The sequence below is a fragment of the Periplaneta americana genome, chromosome 11 (genome assembly GCF_040183065.1).
Source record: "Periplaneta americana isolate PAMFEO1 chromosome 11, P.americana_PAMFEO1_priV1, whole genome shotgun sequence".
Taxonomy (NCBI): domain Eukaryota; kingdom Metazoa; phylum Arthropoda; class Insecta; order Blattodea; family Blattidae; genus Periplaneta; species Periplaneta americana.
In genome coordinates, this window is record NC_091127.1 from 145815381 (window position 1) to 145830724 (window position 15344).

The following is a 15344-nucleotide window of genomic DNA, read 5'->3' on the forward strand; positions in this document are numbered from 1 at the left end:
TGTTAACATAAAAGTGTATTAGGAAAGGACGTGGTTCGAGAGAGTCAAAAGTGTGGAAAAGTGTGTGAAAGTATTCTTAGAAATACGTGACCAAATACTTGTAAGAAACTGAAAAAATGATTAAGGTGTAATATGGTATGATCGATCTTCTGCGAACCTCTAGAAAAAAAAAATAAGTAAGAGACTAGTGAAGTATTTTGTGTGGAGTGTAGCACTGTATGGGGCAGAAACATGTACACTTAGCGGCAAAAAGAATGGGCCGACTCTTGGTCGATAGAAATGCTAAGTTCTATCGCGCGGTTCACTCGTGTAAACGTAACCCAGTGCAAGGCATTGCTGTGGTGTCTCTTCATTGAAAGTCGTCCGTCTATAATGCAGTAAACCATACGAGCAGTGTGTGGCCCAGTGGTAAGAAGTCTGACATCCGTATGTGAGGTTGTGAGTTCGCCTCTCGGTACGGTAAAATTATTATTTTTTTTATTTTAACTTTTACTTAATTTATTACTTTAAATATGAAATGGCATTTGTTAACAAACTTCGTTATGCCTAGCTTGTAAGAATATTATTGCCCATCACCTGTGGGTTATTAACAGGTGAGACCTGGCCTGTATAAACAAAAATATTTGTTTCACATCCTAAAAAACCGGACGCATAACAAACACAAATAAATAATTAAATTAACAAAAACAAACAATTTTTTATATATTAACAAAACAAGGTCTGTGGTGGGGACTAGTATCTCGTCCACAAACCACCTGCGTCAACATCTGCCCTCATTCTGCGCGGCATGGAGTCCACAAGATTATGGAACAGGTCTAAATTCTTGGTCATCTCCTCCCACGCATCTAGAACTCTGTCCCACAATTCCTCAGGTGTCCGAACGGGTGGTTGTTCTGCCCAATTAGAGCGTATGATCCTTTTGATTGCAGCCCACAAATTTTGAAACGGATTCATATCTGGTGAATTTGGAGGCCAGTCGACTGGGTCGACATCACGCCTCCTCGTAAACCATCTTTGAATCCGGATGGCTGTGTGAATCAGATGATTATCCTGCTGGAAGAAAAGTGTTCCTTCTGGATATCGTTTTCGGGCGGAAGGGATCATTACATTTGCCAAAATGAGTTCGTAGACTTCTGCCGTAAACCGCTCGTGGATGCGTTCCAAAAGTCCTGCCCCATCGTATGACATCCACCCCCAACACGCAAGCGAAGGGCAATGAGTTATTGTTTCTGTGTCATCTTCAAGCGTAATTACGAGACAGAACGTTGTATTAACAGATAGCAGCTTTGCTTGAAAGAGAGAGGATGAATTATTATTTATTAGAGTTTGGGAATATTCTATGAGATATCGCCACATAATTATAGCTTTGCGAGACACATATGATGGCAAATTTGTAATTAAAAAAAAAGATTGGGGGAGATTCGAATCTTGTGATACTACTATCAACTTGTTCAATAAATCAATGCCGTAACGAATTACGCTACTGTGACTGTTATTATCAGGTCGGCATAATCCGTGGTTTTCCTGTTCATATTTGCTCCGGTTGATTTTGTATTTATCAATTTTATTCTTATTTCGCTCTTCAAGGGCCGTGATGTATCTAGGATCAACACACCATTCGATTTTATTACATATTTTAGACGCTTAAACAAAATACAGCAAATTTAAATGGTTTAATTATGTGTTACCTCGTGAACTATGCTTTGATGAGACGAGCATGCGCAGTGTTATGTCTCTGGAACTTAGAAATTGTCGGCCGGCCCATTCTTTTTGCCGCTAAGTGTACAGTACATTACGTCGAAGTGAAGAGAAGCGACTATATGGAGAAGGATGGAGCGTGTGAAATGGAGAGACATAATAAGAAATGAACCTGTGTTGGAAAGAATGGGTGAAGAAAGAATGATGCTGAAACTAATCAGGAAGAGAAAAAGAAATTTGTTGAGTCACTGGCTGAGAAGAAACTGCCTGTTGAAGGATGCACTGGAAGGAATGGTGAACGGGAGAAGAGTTCGGGGCAAAAGAAGATTTCACATTATAGATGACATTAAATATACATGACGAGACAAAATTTTAATTTCATGATGCATAATGTTAATATCCGCCGATATTACCCAAAAGTAGCCGCTTTGAATGCGGCGTGTTGTGACGCAATAACAGGAAACAGAACTATCAACCTATAGTCCATCGCTCTTATTTCCGGCAGCCAATCACGTTGCAGGTCGGCTACATTTAAACGTGTGCGTCTTGTGATTCGCTGATGATGAGTTATGCATTTCCTAAGGCTCGATAAATACTTAACATAATCGCCCGCCATTTTAGCTCTTTCGTTGGCGTTCGCAGGAAGCACACGAGGACGTTATTTGCCGCTCAATTACAGTGCGTTTGATTTAATATCATAGGAGCTATGACATGATTATGTTTAACGGTGTGGCAAATAGATCCCTCGTCTGGTAGGTCGGTAACGAAAGAACAAAAATGGCGAACGATACTACCTACTTAAACTTTATAGAACCTTCACTTCCTAAGACATAAGCAAAGAGGAGGAGTCACGGCGGGAATAACAGCGTCGCGACTATAACAGATATTATATTAGTAATGAAAATTTTACTTACTAAAAAAGACAGTAACTTTAATCCATGACACTGTAATATTTAGAATCTTACTGTTTTGCGCTACCTATTGCATTTTTATACTTTTTTATTTGTTATTTTACGACGCTTTTCAACTGATATGGTTATACAGCGTCTGAATGAGATGAAAGTGATAATGCTGGCGAAATGAGTCCGGGGTGCAACGCCGAAAGTTACCCAGCATTTGCTCTTATTGGGTTGAGGGAAAACCCCGGAAAAAACCTCAACCAGGTAACTTGCCCCAACCAGGATTTGAACCCGGGCCCGCTCGTTTCATGACTAGACGTGCTGACCATTACTCCACAGCGGTGGACTTTGTATGTCCAATTTATTTTGACCTGACATTTTATTATGCTTTTTTCTTTCTTTCTGTATGTTATATATTATGTCTGATTTCTACTTACTTATTTACATTTTATTATTATTATTATTATTATTATTATTATTATTATTATTATTATCTTACTCAATTTTGTGTGTAAAATTGTAGTGTACTTTGTAAATTTGTAGTATTTTTTGTAACGAAATTTTAGTCCTGGTTGAGTGTTAGAGAAAGCCGTATGGCCTTAACTTTGGCAGGTTAAATAAATTATTATTATTATTATTATTATTATTATTATTATTATTATTATTATTATATTGACTGTATTTCTGTTGCGAAGAGCCATCATTATGATGCTTAAAAATATAATGTTAACGTATTACATTACATATTACACAACCAAATCATTTTTTCGTGCACATTAAGGCAATATAAAACAGGGGGTCAAAATGATCCCCTCAGTCTTTTTAGGTATGTCACCATGTCCAGTCTTTGTAGTGTTAAGAATTAAGATTAAAAATTGCTTAGTCATTATTACACACGAAATATAACAATTGGCAGGAAGGAAATAATTGTCTCTCTTATCGACCAGAAGCAAACAGAGCAGATGATATAACTTGGCACGTAAATCGCTATCTCATGACGGAATTTTACTCGCTGGTCCACCCTCTTTATATTGTATGTTATTTCTGTGCAGTGTCATCCCACCTCAAGGCTGTACGGAGGGATTTCCAAATTGTTAATCACGAGTTGCATTGCTGCGGGCGATCCTCCGTGTTACGTAACAATGGAATTGTTAACTTCAGGAGGATGGGCAATTTGTAGGAAGGCTGGTGATCGTGGCCTATTTCCAGTCACTGGACTGACAGAGAGAGAAATGATAATTGTGATGCAGGCATAATGCAGATTCTGGAGCCCTCGGGGCCTGAGTTTGTATCTTTACACCCAAGGACGAGCAGATGTGCTATACACTACTGCGTAGACTTCAGTAATAAAGATGAGAAACTAACTCGTAAAGGAATATAGCAGAAAGACGAAGAAGAATCGGAGATTTCACAGTATTTATACTTAGAAAACCCATACTCTGTTTGTTTACAGTAAGAGGTCAGTGCAGTATTTTACATTTGGGAGAAAGCTACTTAATTATATTAGTTATTTAACGACGCTGTATCAACTACGTGTGGTGGAACGAAATTTAACTGAGGGGGCCTCGGATGGCCCAGCACTGCGATCTATAAAGATCTATTGCGCTAACCCTCGATATGGAATGAGTTGCATGCCACAGATCCCCTACGCGCACAACCCTAACCACATGATTCCCTTAACGACCGGTCCCTACAGCCGACAGAATCCATATACCATTCCTGCTTCGGCAAATTCCCCCAAGCCCCCCCCCCCTGTCGGTCCGAGGTGAAACTTCTCCCCCGAGTAGGTCCGCCTCGGATGCCATTGCAGAAGTCATCCAACATTCTTTAGCGTTTGTTGAATTAATGATAGCGAGATTTTACTTGGCGAGATGATATCGAGGACCCGATATGGAGTAGCTGATATTCGGAATAAACCCAACCGGTCCTAGTAGAATTCGAACCCACACCCAGTGCCTCGTCGGATCTAGGCGAGCTTCTTACCTCGATAATAGTGATTCAATGTGGACAACTCTTCTTCAATACATAAGTGCAATATTATCCGAAGTAAATCAATAAAAACTTTTTTTTTTAATTTATAAGCAATTCTTAGGTTTCCAAAACTGTAACAATATTTTAAACAATTATTTAATGATATTTATTTATTTATTTATTTATTTATTTATTTATTTATTTATTTATTTATTTATTTATTTATTTATTTATTTATTTATTTATTATTTTGCTAATAATTGTAACATAAAATATAATATATACAGAAAAACTTTAGCTCGCCCCTGAAAGAGTAGAACTCGTGCTCAGGGGCGGATTCCTGAAATTAAATTAATAATTATACAATACAATTTGTCTTATGTCTACTATGCAATTATAATATATAAATTTAAATTTACAATTTTTCAATTTTTATAAAATCCATACATAACGTTTTAAATTGAATACTAGAACTATTAGAATTGACAAGATTAGGATATTTAAATATAAATTTGTTATATATTCTCGGGCCTAAATTACTACTATGATCAAATACTGTAACAGTGTTGCATTTTGGTTGAAACAATTTTAAAGAATTCATACCTTTTGTTTCATAACTATGGGAATACACTTCAAAATTATTTCGATTTTGATGTATGAATTTTATTAATACAATATAATAAATTTGTCTTACGTTAAGTACATTAAAGTCTAAAAACAAATTTTGAGATGGAAAATCAATAGGTTTATGAAGACATATTTTAATTATTTTCTTCTTTAATAAATAAAGTGGATTAAAATTGGATTTAAATGATCTACCCCATCCTATAATTCCATACATAATTACCGATTGAAATAAAGTTAAATATATTGTGCGTAATAAACTTATTGACAAGTAATTCCTCAATAAAACAAAGTAATATAATATTTTATGTAATTTGTTACAAAGGTAATTAATGTGTTGGTTCCATTTTAAATGATTATCGAAAATTATTGGTAATGATATTGCCAAATCTCTGTAAAGTTGTTTAGTCCGAGCGGGTCCAAAATAGCACTGATAAGTATTATAACCCTGAATTACAATTTCGCGTCCTTTCCAACGATTAGATCATTACTTCTGTACGGAAAAGTTCTAAAGGTGATAACTTGCAAATTAAAAAAAATCTAGCGATAGCAACAAAATATAAATATTAAATGAATAGGCAAGAATAATAAATATTATTAAAAATTATCGTTTGTGAGCTATAACTTAATATTAATTAACAGGAAACTACACAAACAGAAGAGTGGATTTAACAACAGTGGATGTGCTGTACATTACCTTGAAAATAATTATGACAGGTTGGAAACTTTCCAACACGGAAAAGTATGATCAATTAAGATCTTCCTGGATGCTACCACCTAGCAGTTTGAAAAAATCCATTACCTAGGTTGAGGTACCTAGTAAGGTGAAATCCATTGTACAATCCTCTCAGCCAGTGAGTCCGGGTACTTTTGAACATATGTTCATTCTGGTTAATATGGCTGATGTATTTCTGACAACTGCCATACTGTAGACTTTTGCACCCTGTCATTTTCCAAGGAAATAAAGTGCAGGATATTCTTACTAGCAAATGAGAGTAGGAATCTCTGAAGCTCGTACTGTCTTCAAGTTCGACAATACAAAGGAATTAAACGCATATATAGGGTAAGGTTGCTTATATCGCACCACTTTAGCATTTATAATTTTTATTGAACAACACAATTTTTATTTTCTGCATTCCTTTACAGAAATACATTCCCAGAACATTTACCTTTCATGTAACAAAGAATCCTTGAATTTGATTTAATATTTTTGAAGTAGAATAGCATTTTCAAAACACTTGTCAGTGGTGTCATTTAGGCAACTAGTTTCCTAAATAGCACCTGCGGTTTCTTAAATCGTACCCCTTTAACTGCAGGGAACAGGATGAAGGAAAGCTTTAAATATTGAACATATTGAACAGTATTTAATATGAATAATGTAATAAATGCAAATTACAAGTTTAATGAAATTAATGAAAGAGAGTAACGTATCTTCAAATGGAATTGAAAAAATAGAGCATGAATTACCTAACATTTAAACTTCCTGAATGCGTTTTTTATTGTTAAACATTTGCCATGTGCTTCACCAGGCAGTTCAAACTGTAAACTGCGTCACCTTTTCTCCACGATTATCTCGAAGCCACCTAAGAACTGCTTCATGATTTAGCTGTCTGAAATGGTTTGAAGATAGAAACATCTAAAGGCTGGGCCTCTGAGTAATGTGACGAGGAAGCTGAAATAGGAGCACATCATTTTCCCAAGATAATCTAGCTTCTAAATGTTTGGAATGGTTCGTATAGGTGGACATACAGAAGCAGCACTTTTTTCTATGGCAGGTTTGAGTGGCAAATAAAATGTTTGAGCTATTCGACAAATAGTTCACTGTTGATGTAACCTGAATCAGAGCAAACAAATAACGATCCTGGAAGAACACCAGCTGATAATATAGGATGCACTGTTTGACGTTTAAAAATGTTCATAGGTGGCACAAAATATCTGGTGCGCTTGTACAACACACACTTGTTGTATTAACGTCATTTTCACCACTGATGCATTCCTCGTTCAGTTAAAATTTTTGGGCCTTCTTTTGTACGGCTAGGATTGCTACAGTTGCTCATATCGCACCGGTGCGAATTAGGCACCTACAAAATGGTGTGATTTAAAAAACTACGTCATAAGTTATTATTTCCTTCATTCTAGCCTATAATCACATGTTCGAAAATCGTACTAAGATAAATGTTCTTTAATATTTGTTTTAACCAATAACATTTTAAGATTATGGATTCCTTTGCATACAAATCCGTTATTTAGTTACAAAATGTTAGCTAAATATACATCCACCTGAGCGATTATATTAAATACTCTATCATCACGTTGCTAGCACAAATAAGTGGCAGAAATCAAGAGACATGGTGGAAGTTCATATGGTAGATTGTAACAATACCACTAGATGCTACACTAGTACAGTAACTTGTTTTAAACTAGCAGTGGTGCCATTTAGGAAGCGGTGCGATTTATGCTACTCTACCCTAATATATGTTTTAATTCTAACCCACCTATTTGTTACAGAGTTTGGAACTGCGAGAAGGCTCCGAGAGACGAAAAATATGGGAGAAAGCGCCTTACCCAATGGACTTCAAGATTTTTCTCTTCAACGTGACGAATCCAATGGAGGTACAAAAGGGTGCTACACCTGTGTTGCAAGAGGTTGGGCCTTACTGCTACAAGTAAGTATACAGCCCACATGAAATCATCTTATAGTATCGTATAAATGTGTCAATATACAAAATTAAATACATTCGTAATAAGCAATTATTTTAATGCGAAATATTTTTCAAATTGCCTTGAACTCTTCCTCGGAACATTTCAAAATTCTATGAAGTCATGGCATTTTTAAATATTTTCTAATATCTACCGAAAGGGACATATGAAAGACGAAAGATTTGTTTCATAATCTGTACAACTTCCTTTTGAAAAAAAAAAACTTCTATTTGAAACTTTTTTCCCATTATGTAAATATTTATGGCATTTAAAGACAGTTCTGTGGATACAGTGAACAGAGCGCCTTGGATCAATTAAACAAAAGTAAGATCAATATTTTAAAGTTTACGTAAACATGTTCGATGCAAAAGGTCACTGAAAGGTTACAACATTTCAAATAGAAGTAAAATTATGTCTCTCTTCTATAACACACAATGAGAAATTTAACCGCGAAGAAGCAGTTTTTAAAAAGATATGGAATATTTACATAGTAATATGTAATATAATTTTTATTTACAAAACTTACCACCAGAGTGGCCTACCTAAAATGAAAAAGTATATATACTAAAATGTAATAATTTTAAATAATAACGAGAACATAAAAAATGAATTTAGAGTACATATAACAAAAGTAGACTACAAATAATTGAAATTATGTGCTTTTGTTATATAAATGATATTTCAAAATCTGAATATAACTTAAAGGTCATTAGAGTAATTTCTTTACAGATTGTCCTTGGTAAATGTAATTGTCTACAAAAGATTTTATAAATATTTTGTTACAGTTCCCCGGCTTCCAATGAATAGGTTCGTAATTTCAATTGTCTCAACTTCCGAAGTTGTTCACTACGAAATAAATTAGAATTTTATAAGAATCAACTGATTCACGCAAATGAAACACGAAATAATTCGCGGTGTGTATTTCACTAAAAAAGATAACATGAAGTTCGACGCTTTATTGAAAAATCAAAATTGCAACTATTCGTATACAAATATTACAAATTATGACAGAAATTGTGTAACGGTTACGGCAGCATAACCTGAAACAAAATAGGAGTATTTAATGCACATTTGTATTCCAATGTCCTGCTTCATTTACGGCAGACTTCTAAAGGGCGAAATAAACATTTTCAGCTTCTTTCAGTCTATCCAATGTCTTACTATCCATTGTTTCTGTATGTATATATAGGTTATATAGACTACATATTTATTTATTTATTTATTTATTTATTTATTTATTTATTTTTCTTGTGTAGTTAAGGCCATCAGGCCTTCACTTCCACAACACCAGGAATACAAATACAATAATAGAAATAAACAGGAAAAAAATACACTATATATAAAATAAAGCTACACAATAAATAAACAGAGAGAGAAAAAAAACACTATAAACAAAGTAAAGCCGCACAATAGTACATTTTGCAACGAGCCTATAATGGTAGTAATTAAGACGCGAGTATGTTTATGAAACGAGCGCAAGCGAGTTTCATAATTTTCATACGAGCGTCTTAATTACCATTATAGGCAAGTTTCACACGACTTTTTATGCTCGACCATATTTCTAACTTGAAATTATTCAGAAGTATTCATGTTATTCTTATCTGACTGAGGAGCGGAACTGACCTTGTGCAATATCTCATAAATTGTGAGATGTGCGCAGACCCGAAAGTATTGATTTTTTTTCCGAGGAACAGATGTCATTGACCTTGATATAATCTAGAGAGTAAAATGAACATTAATCTTGATAGAAACTTGAAATTGATTTAGACATTGAAAAACGAGATGACAAATTGAATTTATTTGAATATTATTTACATTTAACGCTAATTATTATAGTAACAGAACATAACCTTCTGCCACAGTATTGGATTTCCAGCCTCCGTGACGTTTCGCTAGTTGTCTTTCGATTGCATATCCGAGAATAATCGATACTTGCGCTTTCATATTGCTACAATGGTGTTTTCTGATTGGTGGAACACCTGAACTTCAATGACTAGGTGTACTTTAATGAGGTCCATTAAATTACTACATTTCGGCATGGTCGAGCATAAAAATATACATAGGCCTATACATGTTGAGTTCCCGAACACTTTTTTTTCTAATGACTGTGATTTTTAATAAAGATATCTTTGTGTTGTATTGTTTTGTATTTGGGAGGGAATCAGTACTAACCAGCCTACAACCTGGCAGATTATCACACTTACCCTCCAGGTAGGCGTATTTCCAACACACCTGCGGACTACAATAAGATCCGCTGATTATCCAGGTTTCGAACAGGTAAACATACGCGTTCCTAAACCAACCGCCAATCGGCGTCCGGGAATGCAAAGGAATGATAATGGAATACAAATAGGAAGGAATGGTGTTGATCGTTTGGTTTCACTTCGCAATTCATCACCGGCTCATATTTCTTCGAAGGAGTCAACAATGGAATAATAGAGACTGTCACAGTAAACGATAGGCATACTGTACAGCAGCCGCGGCGAAAATGCGACTCACGAGCACATTGTGGCTCGCAGTGCTTTTCTCTCGCTTCCTACCTACAACCCCCACCCTCTTACTCACTGGAGTCGAACTCCGTTCTATTTGTATTTGTCTCGGACCTGCGAGTGGCGTATCGTCGCAATATCTCTCTCGAAACCATGTACCTCTATAAAAAACGAAAGTTTCAAGTAGGATGGGAGGATGCATTCTTTTGCTTACAATATGATGAAAATATTAAATGTATGATTTATTCACAAATATTACTAGGAAAACGGTTGTATAACATAAAACGGCATTATAAGTTACTACATGTTACTGATGAAACATTAAAAGGTTAAGTGTTATTATTATTATTATTATTATTATTACTATTATTATTATCATTATCATTATCATCTCTGTACGTTGATTCTTTTACAGCAGATGTACGAATAATGCGGTTAGATTTTCAATTTAAACTCACAGATTTACAATGTGACGTCAAATGAAAGCTAGATGTAATAGATGTAAGGACTTGACAGATATTGAACTTTTCAAATCTTTGGAAAAAAGTAAATATTTGAAGCTTCGTTCTTTCGCTTGCTCTGTTGAAGCCATGTTCGCTGTAACTTACTTTTGTGAAAAATTATTTTCAACAATGAAAATAGTAAAAATCAAATTTAGATCACGACTGACAGACAAATAACTTCGTGATCAACTACGATTGGCAGTAAGTGACATAATTCCTGATTTTGAACCTTTGTCGCAGAGACATTCTGAAGACAGTTAATTTTAGGTTGTGATAATGTGTCCTATGTTTTCTTGTTCATTTCTTTCTTCGTTACACGTCCTAAACATTAACTTCCCCTTCGGTTGTCCGCCTCCCTCCATAGGTGCTATGCACGTTGCAGCTTACACAGTGGCTCGGCGCACCATGGCCTTTTCGCCACGGCTGCTGTACAGTATGCTAAGGAACTTCATCACCCCTATACTCAGGATACCCTGCAAAACCTATTCTTCGTGCAAGTTAGAGCACCGTTCCACATACATACCCCTGCAAAACAATTAATTACGAGTCTTTAGCGGTCGTGTCATCAGTGTGCACTTTCCACAATAGTATGTCTTACACGATCTACAGATCTCAATACGGCAGACTTTTGGTCGTGGGGTTAATTTAAAGAATGAGTTTTCGTGGGATACTCATCAACCATACAGTAACTAAAAGATGTTATCTCCCTAGAAATTAGAAGTATTCCAAGACAATGTTTGCAAAAAAAAAAAAAAAGTGTTATGATTAGTGTCGGAGAAAGAATGACGTTTGTTGAACAAGAGAACGGCAGACATGTTCCCAATGTTTCTTAAAAACCTGATCCTACTGTTTGTCCAACACAGTAACTTTCTTGTTTTTTCTAGCTCAAATATTATAATATTTATAATGCTTTAAATTTTGAAATTTGAATAATTCTATGGATTTACGGAAAGTAAAAGAACCCTATTTGAGATGGCGCTCCAAATTGAAGAGTCCACTGCAATAATGATGGATGTCATTTGGAATACATTTTGCAGGAGAAGCGATTGAAAGTTTAAAATGCTTAGCGCTCAAAGCTTAACTGTGATTTTCCGATCATTACTGGACAATGACTATCAGTGTTAATGCCATGTAACTCTCTACGTACATTCTATATGTCTTAAGCTATGCATTGACAGTCTTGGTTCATTTTCGACAAAAAAGTGACATCCATCATTCTTGCAGTGGACTTTTCAATTAAAATTCACAGTCGATTTCCCGCGCAAGTATGATTCGAAATTTTATCCCTACTGTATGTATGTGGGTGATGTTCTATGTTATGTAAGGTTAAGACTCAACACGTGCTTACTGTATGTCACGTGAAATCCACGGCTCGTCCTTTTAACATATAGGTAAGCTGCATATAAAATTCTTGTCACGCAGACAACGAAAGAAGTCTTTTGTCATCCCATATGTCTGTTGTAAACGCATTAGCCTCTTTCAACGTAGAACATAAATCTGTCTTCAACACAAATTAATGTGTCCTGTATTGTGGTCATAGATCATTGTTCCAGTAATCGCATATCCTTATGTGGAAAAGACTTCATGTCAATGAATTCATGTATTATAATTCTACAGTGGCAATACCAGCAGATTTCTCTTAATGACAAGTCTCAAGGAATCAATTAGGGATTGATTTCCATCCGATTAGTGAGAACCTTTCATCTAGTTGGCCAATGAAGAGGTTTACTAACAATTACAATGCATTGCCGTAAAACGGAGTGAATTCGAAATAGTATTTTTTATTGCGTTATTTTACCACGCTGTATCAACATCTAAGTTATTTAGCGTTTGAATGAAATGAAGGTGATAATGCCGGTGAAATGAGTCCGGGGTCCAGCACCGAAAGTTACCCAGCATTTGCTCGTATTGGGTTGAGGGAAAAATCCCGAAAAAACCTCAGCCAGATAACCCGACAGGGATTCGAACCCGGGCCACCTAGTTTCGCAGCCAGACGCGCTGACCGTTACTCCACAGGTGTGGACGAAATAGTATTATGAAAGCGATCAATTTCATTATTTTTTTAACAGAACGGTGCACAGACGTTGCTGGTAATTTCAAAGTATTGATGACAATCGTGTTTCTAAGGAATATATTTTGCCAGTAACAACCAGGGTTGCCAGTTTGGGTGATATTTCGGCCTTTGGGCTACATAAACAGAGATTTTGCGACCTATTTTTAAAGAATTGCGACTAACGTCATTTGGGCGACTTTTGCCCGGAATTTTGCGAAATTTTGGCCACATAGAAAAATCACTTCATCGTTTATTCATTTTATTTTATTGAGTAATCCATTGCTGATACATCGCTAATCCAATCCAATGATTGACATAATAGTAATATATGTTACAGGAGCGGTATGTTGACGTTTTCATGTTCGAGGAAAAGATTGAAAAAGTGAAACGTAGTTGAGCTTTTTTAATTTCCGAGAACATGAAAACAAACACACCGCTCGTGTATCGTACATTATTTTGTGCGAAGATCGTTTATTACATACCTGAAAGACGAATTTCTAATTAGTTGCAACGAAATCTCCATGTTGGTTTCTGTTCAATGACGGCAACTTCGGAAAACCAAAATATCTTTCTTCAACATTGTTGCTATAAAATGTTTTCTGTGTTTACTATACTCCAGCAGGCCGTGATATACGTCTGTCTTTTTTTTTTCCACCCAGTCTATAAATGCGAACTTAAAACAAACGGTAAGATTATGTAATGATTTATTTTTCATTTTAATATTTTATCAATATTATTTATATAACATATTGCAGTAATAACATCGGCATCTGGAATCTTGTTGATTTTTTCACGGCTTCCTTAATGTTACTTGTATCAGGAATACAATAAGTTTCGTGGAGTAGTAGACTTTACTTAATTTTTTCAAATATTTAAAAACAATAAATAACATTGAAATTTAGGTGAAATTGCAGTGGTAAGTTTCCAATTTATAATTATTACTATGTTAAACGTCTCTAAAATAATATGTTAAAAGCCTAAAGCAGTAAAATGGATGTCGCGCTTAAGCGGTAAGAAGAGGGAAATTGTTATGTGTGTTACGTTGGGAATACTGAATGTGGTATTTCACACTTACCGCGTATTGGTTCTGTGCGGAAAACAAGCAAATACGCACGATCTCTCACAAAATATTAGACTTATCATTGTTAACACGCCTGAACTTGTTTTTTTAATCCAAGAAAACTTTATTGTATAAAGTACACATTATAGTTGAGTGCCGAAACTTGTTGTCACCGATCTTTGACACTTGTTTAAACAAACATATCGCTGTTTCTTTCTCGCTCCAGAAAATAGTCCTACTGCGCTATTTTTTCTTAATCTCAGGACCAGTAAACTGACCGTGATCAATACTGGAACTTACAGACGAATCATTGTAGAGAATTTTCTTAACAGCGTAAAAATAGCAAGTTCCTACTCCAATTCCCTAAATATAATATTTCATTCCATCAAATGTGTTAATATTGAGATTGGTTTTAATTTGTAGGGGAAGTGGATAACAATGACTTGTGTTGTGCAAAATTGTAGAAATGGGGAAAATTTGATAAGATCGGTACAAAAACCAATGCAAAACCCATAAATACTAAATTAATATAATTTGTGCGAGATCGTGCGTATTTGCTTGTTTTCCGCACAGAACCAATACGCGGTAAGTGTGAAATACCACATTCAGTATTCCCAACGTAACACACATAACAATTTCCCTCTTCTTACCGCTTAAGCGCGACATTCATTTTACTGCTTTAGGCTTTTAACATATTATTTTTAGAGACGTTTAACATAGTAATAATTATAAATTGGATACTTACCACTGCAATTTCACCTAAATTGCAATGTTAATTATTGTATTTAGATATTTGAAAAAATTAAGTAAAGTCTACTACTCCACGAAACTTATTGCATTCCTGATACAAGTAACATTAAGGAAGCCGTGAAAAAATCAACAAGATTCCAGATGCCGATGTTATTACTGCAATATGTTATGTAAATAATATTGTTAAAATATTAAAATGAAAAATAAATCATTACATAACCTTACCGTTTGTTTTAAGTTCGCATTTATAGACTGGGGGAAAAAAGACAGACGTATATTACGGCCTGCTGGAGTATAGTAAACACAGAAAACATTTTATAGCAACAATGTTGAAGAAAGATATTTTGGTGTTCCGAAGTTGCCGTCATTAAACAGAAACCAAAATGGATATTTAATTGCAACTAATTAGAAATTCGTCTTTCAGGCATGTAATAAACGATCTTCGCACAAAATAATGTACGATACACGAGCGGTATGTTTGTTTTCATGTTCTCGGAAATTAAAAAAAGCTCAACTATGTTTCGCTTTTTCAATCTTTTCCTCGACCATGAAAACGTCATCATACCGCTCTTGTAACGTATATTACATAAATATGAT

General features: G+C 35.1%; 1 protein-coding gene across 1 annotated transcript in view; it reads left to right on the plus strand.

The window, feature by feature from the left end:
• The window catches only part of LOC138709426 (sensory neuron membrane protein 1-like), a 72472-nt gene that overhangs the window by 14450 nt on the left and 42678 nt on the right, over positions 1-15344 (plus strand). Inside the window, exon 3 of the mRNA XM_069840181.1 lies at positions 7701-7858. Coding sequence (XP_069696282.1) covers positions 7701-7858 — 158 coding nt within the window. The remainder of the gene's footprint in view (positions 1-7700; positions 7859-15344) is intronic.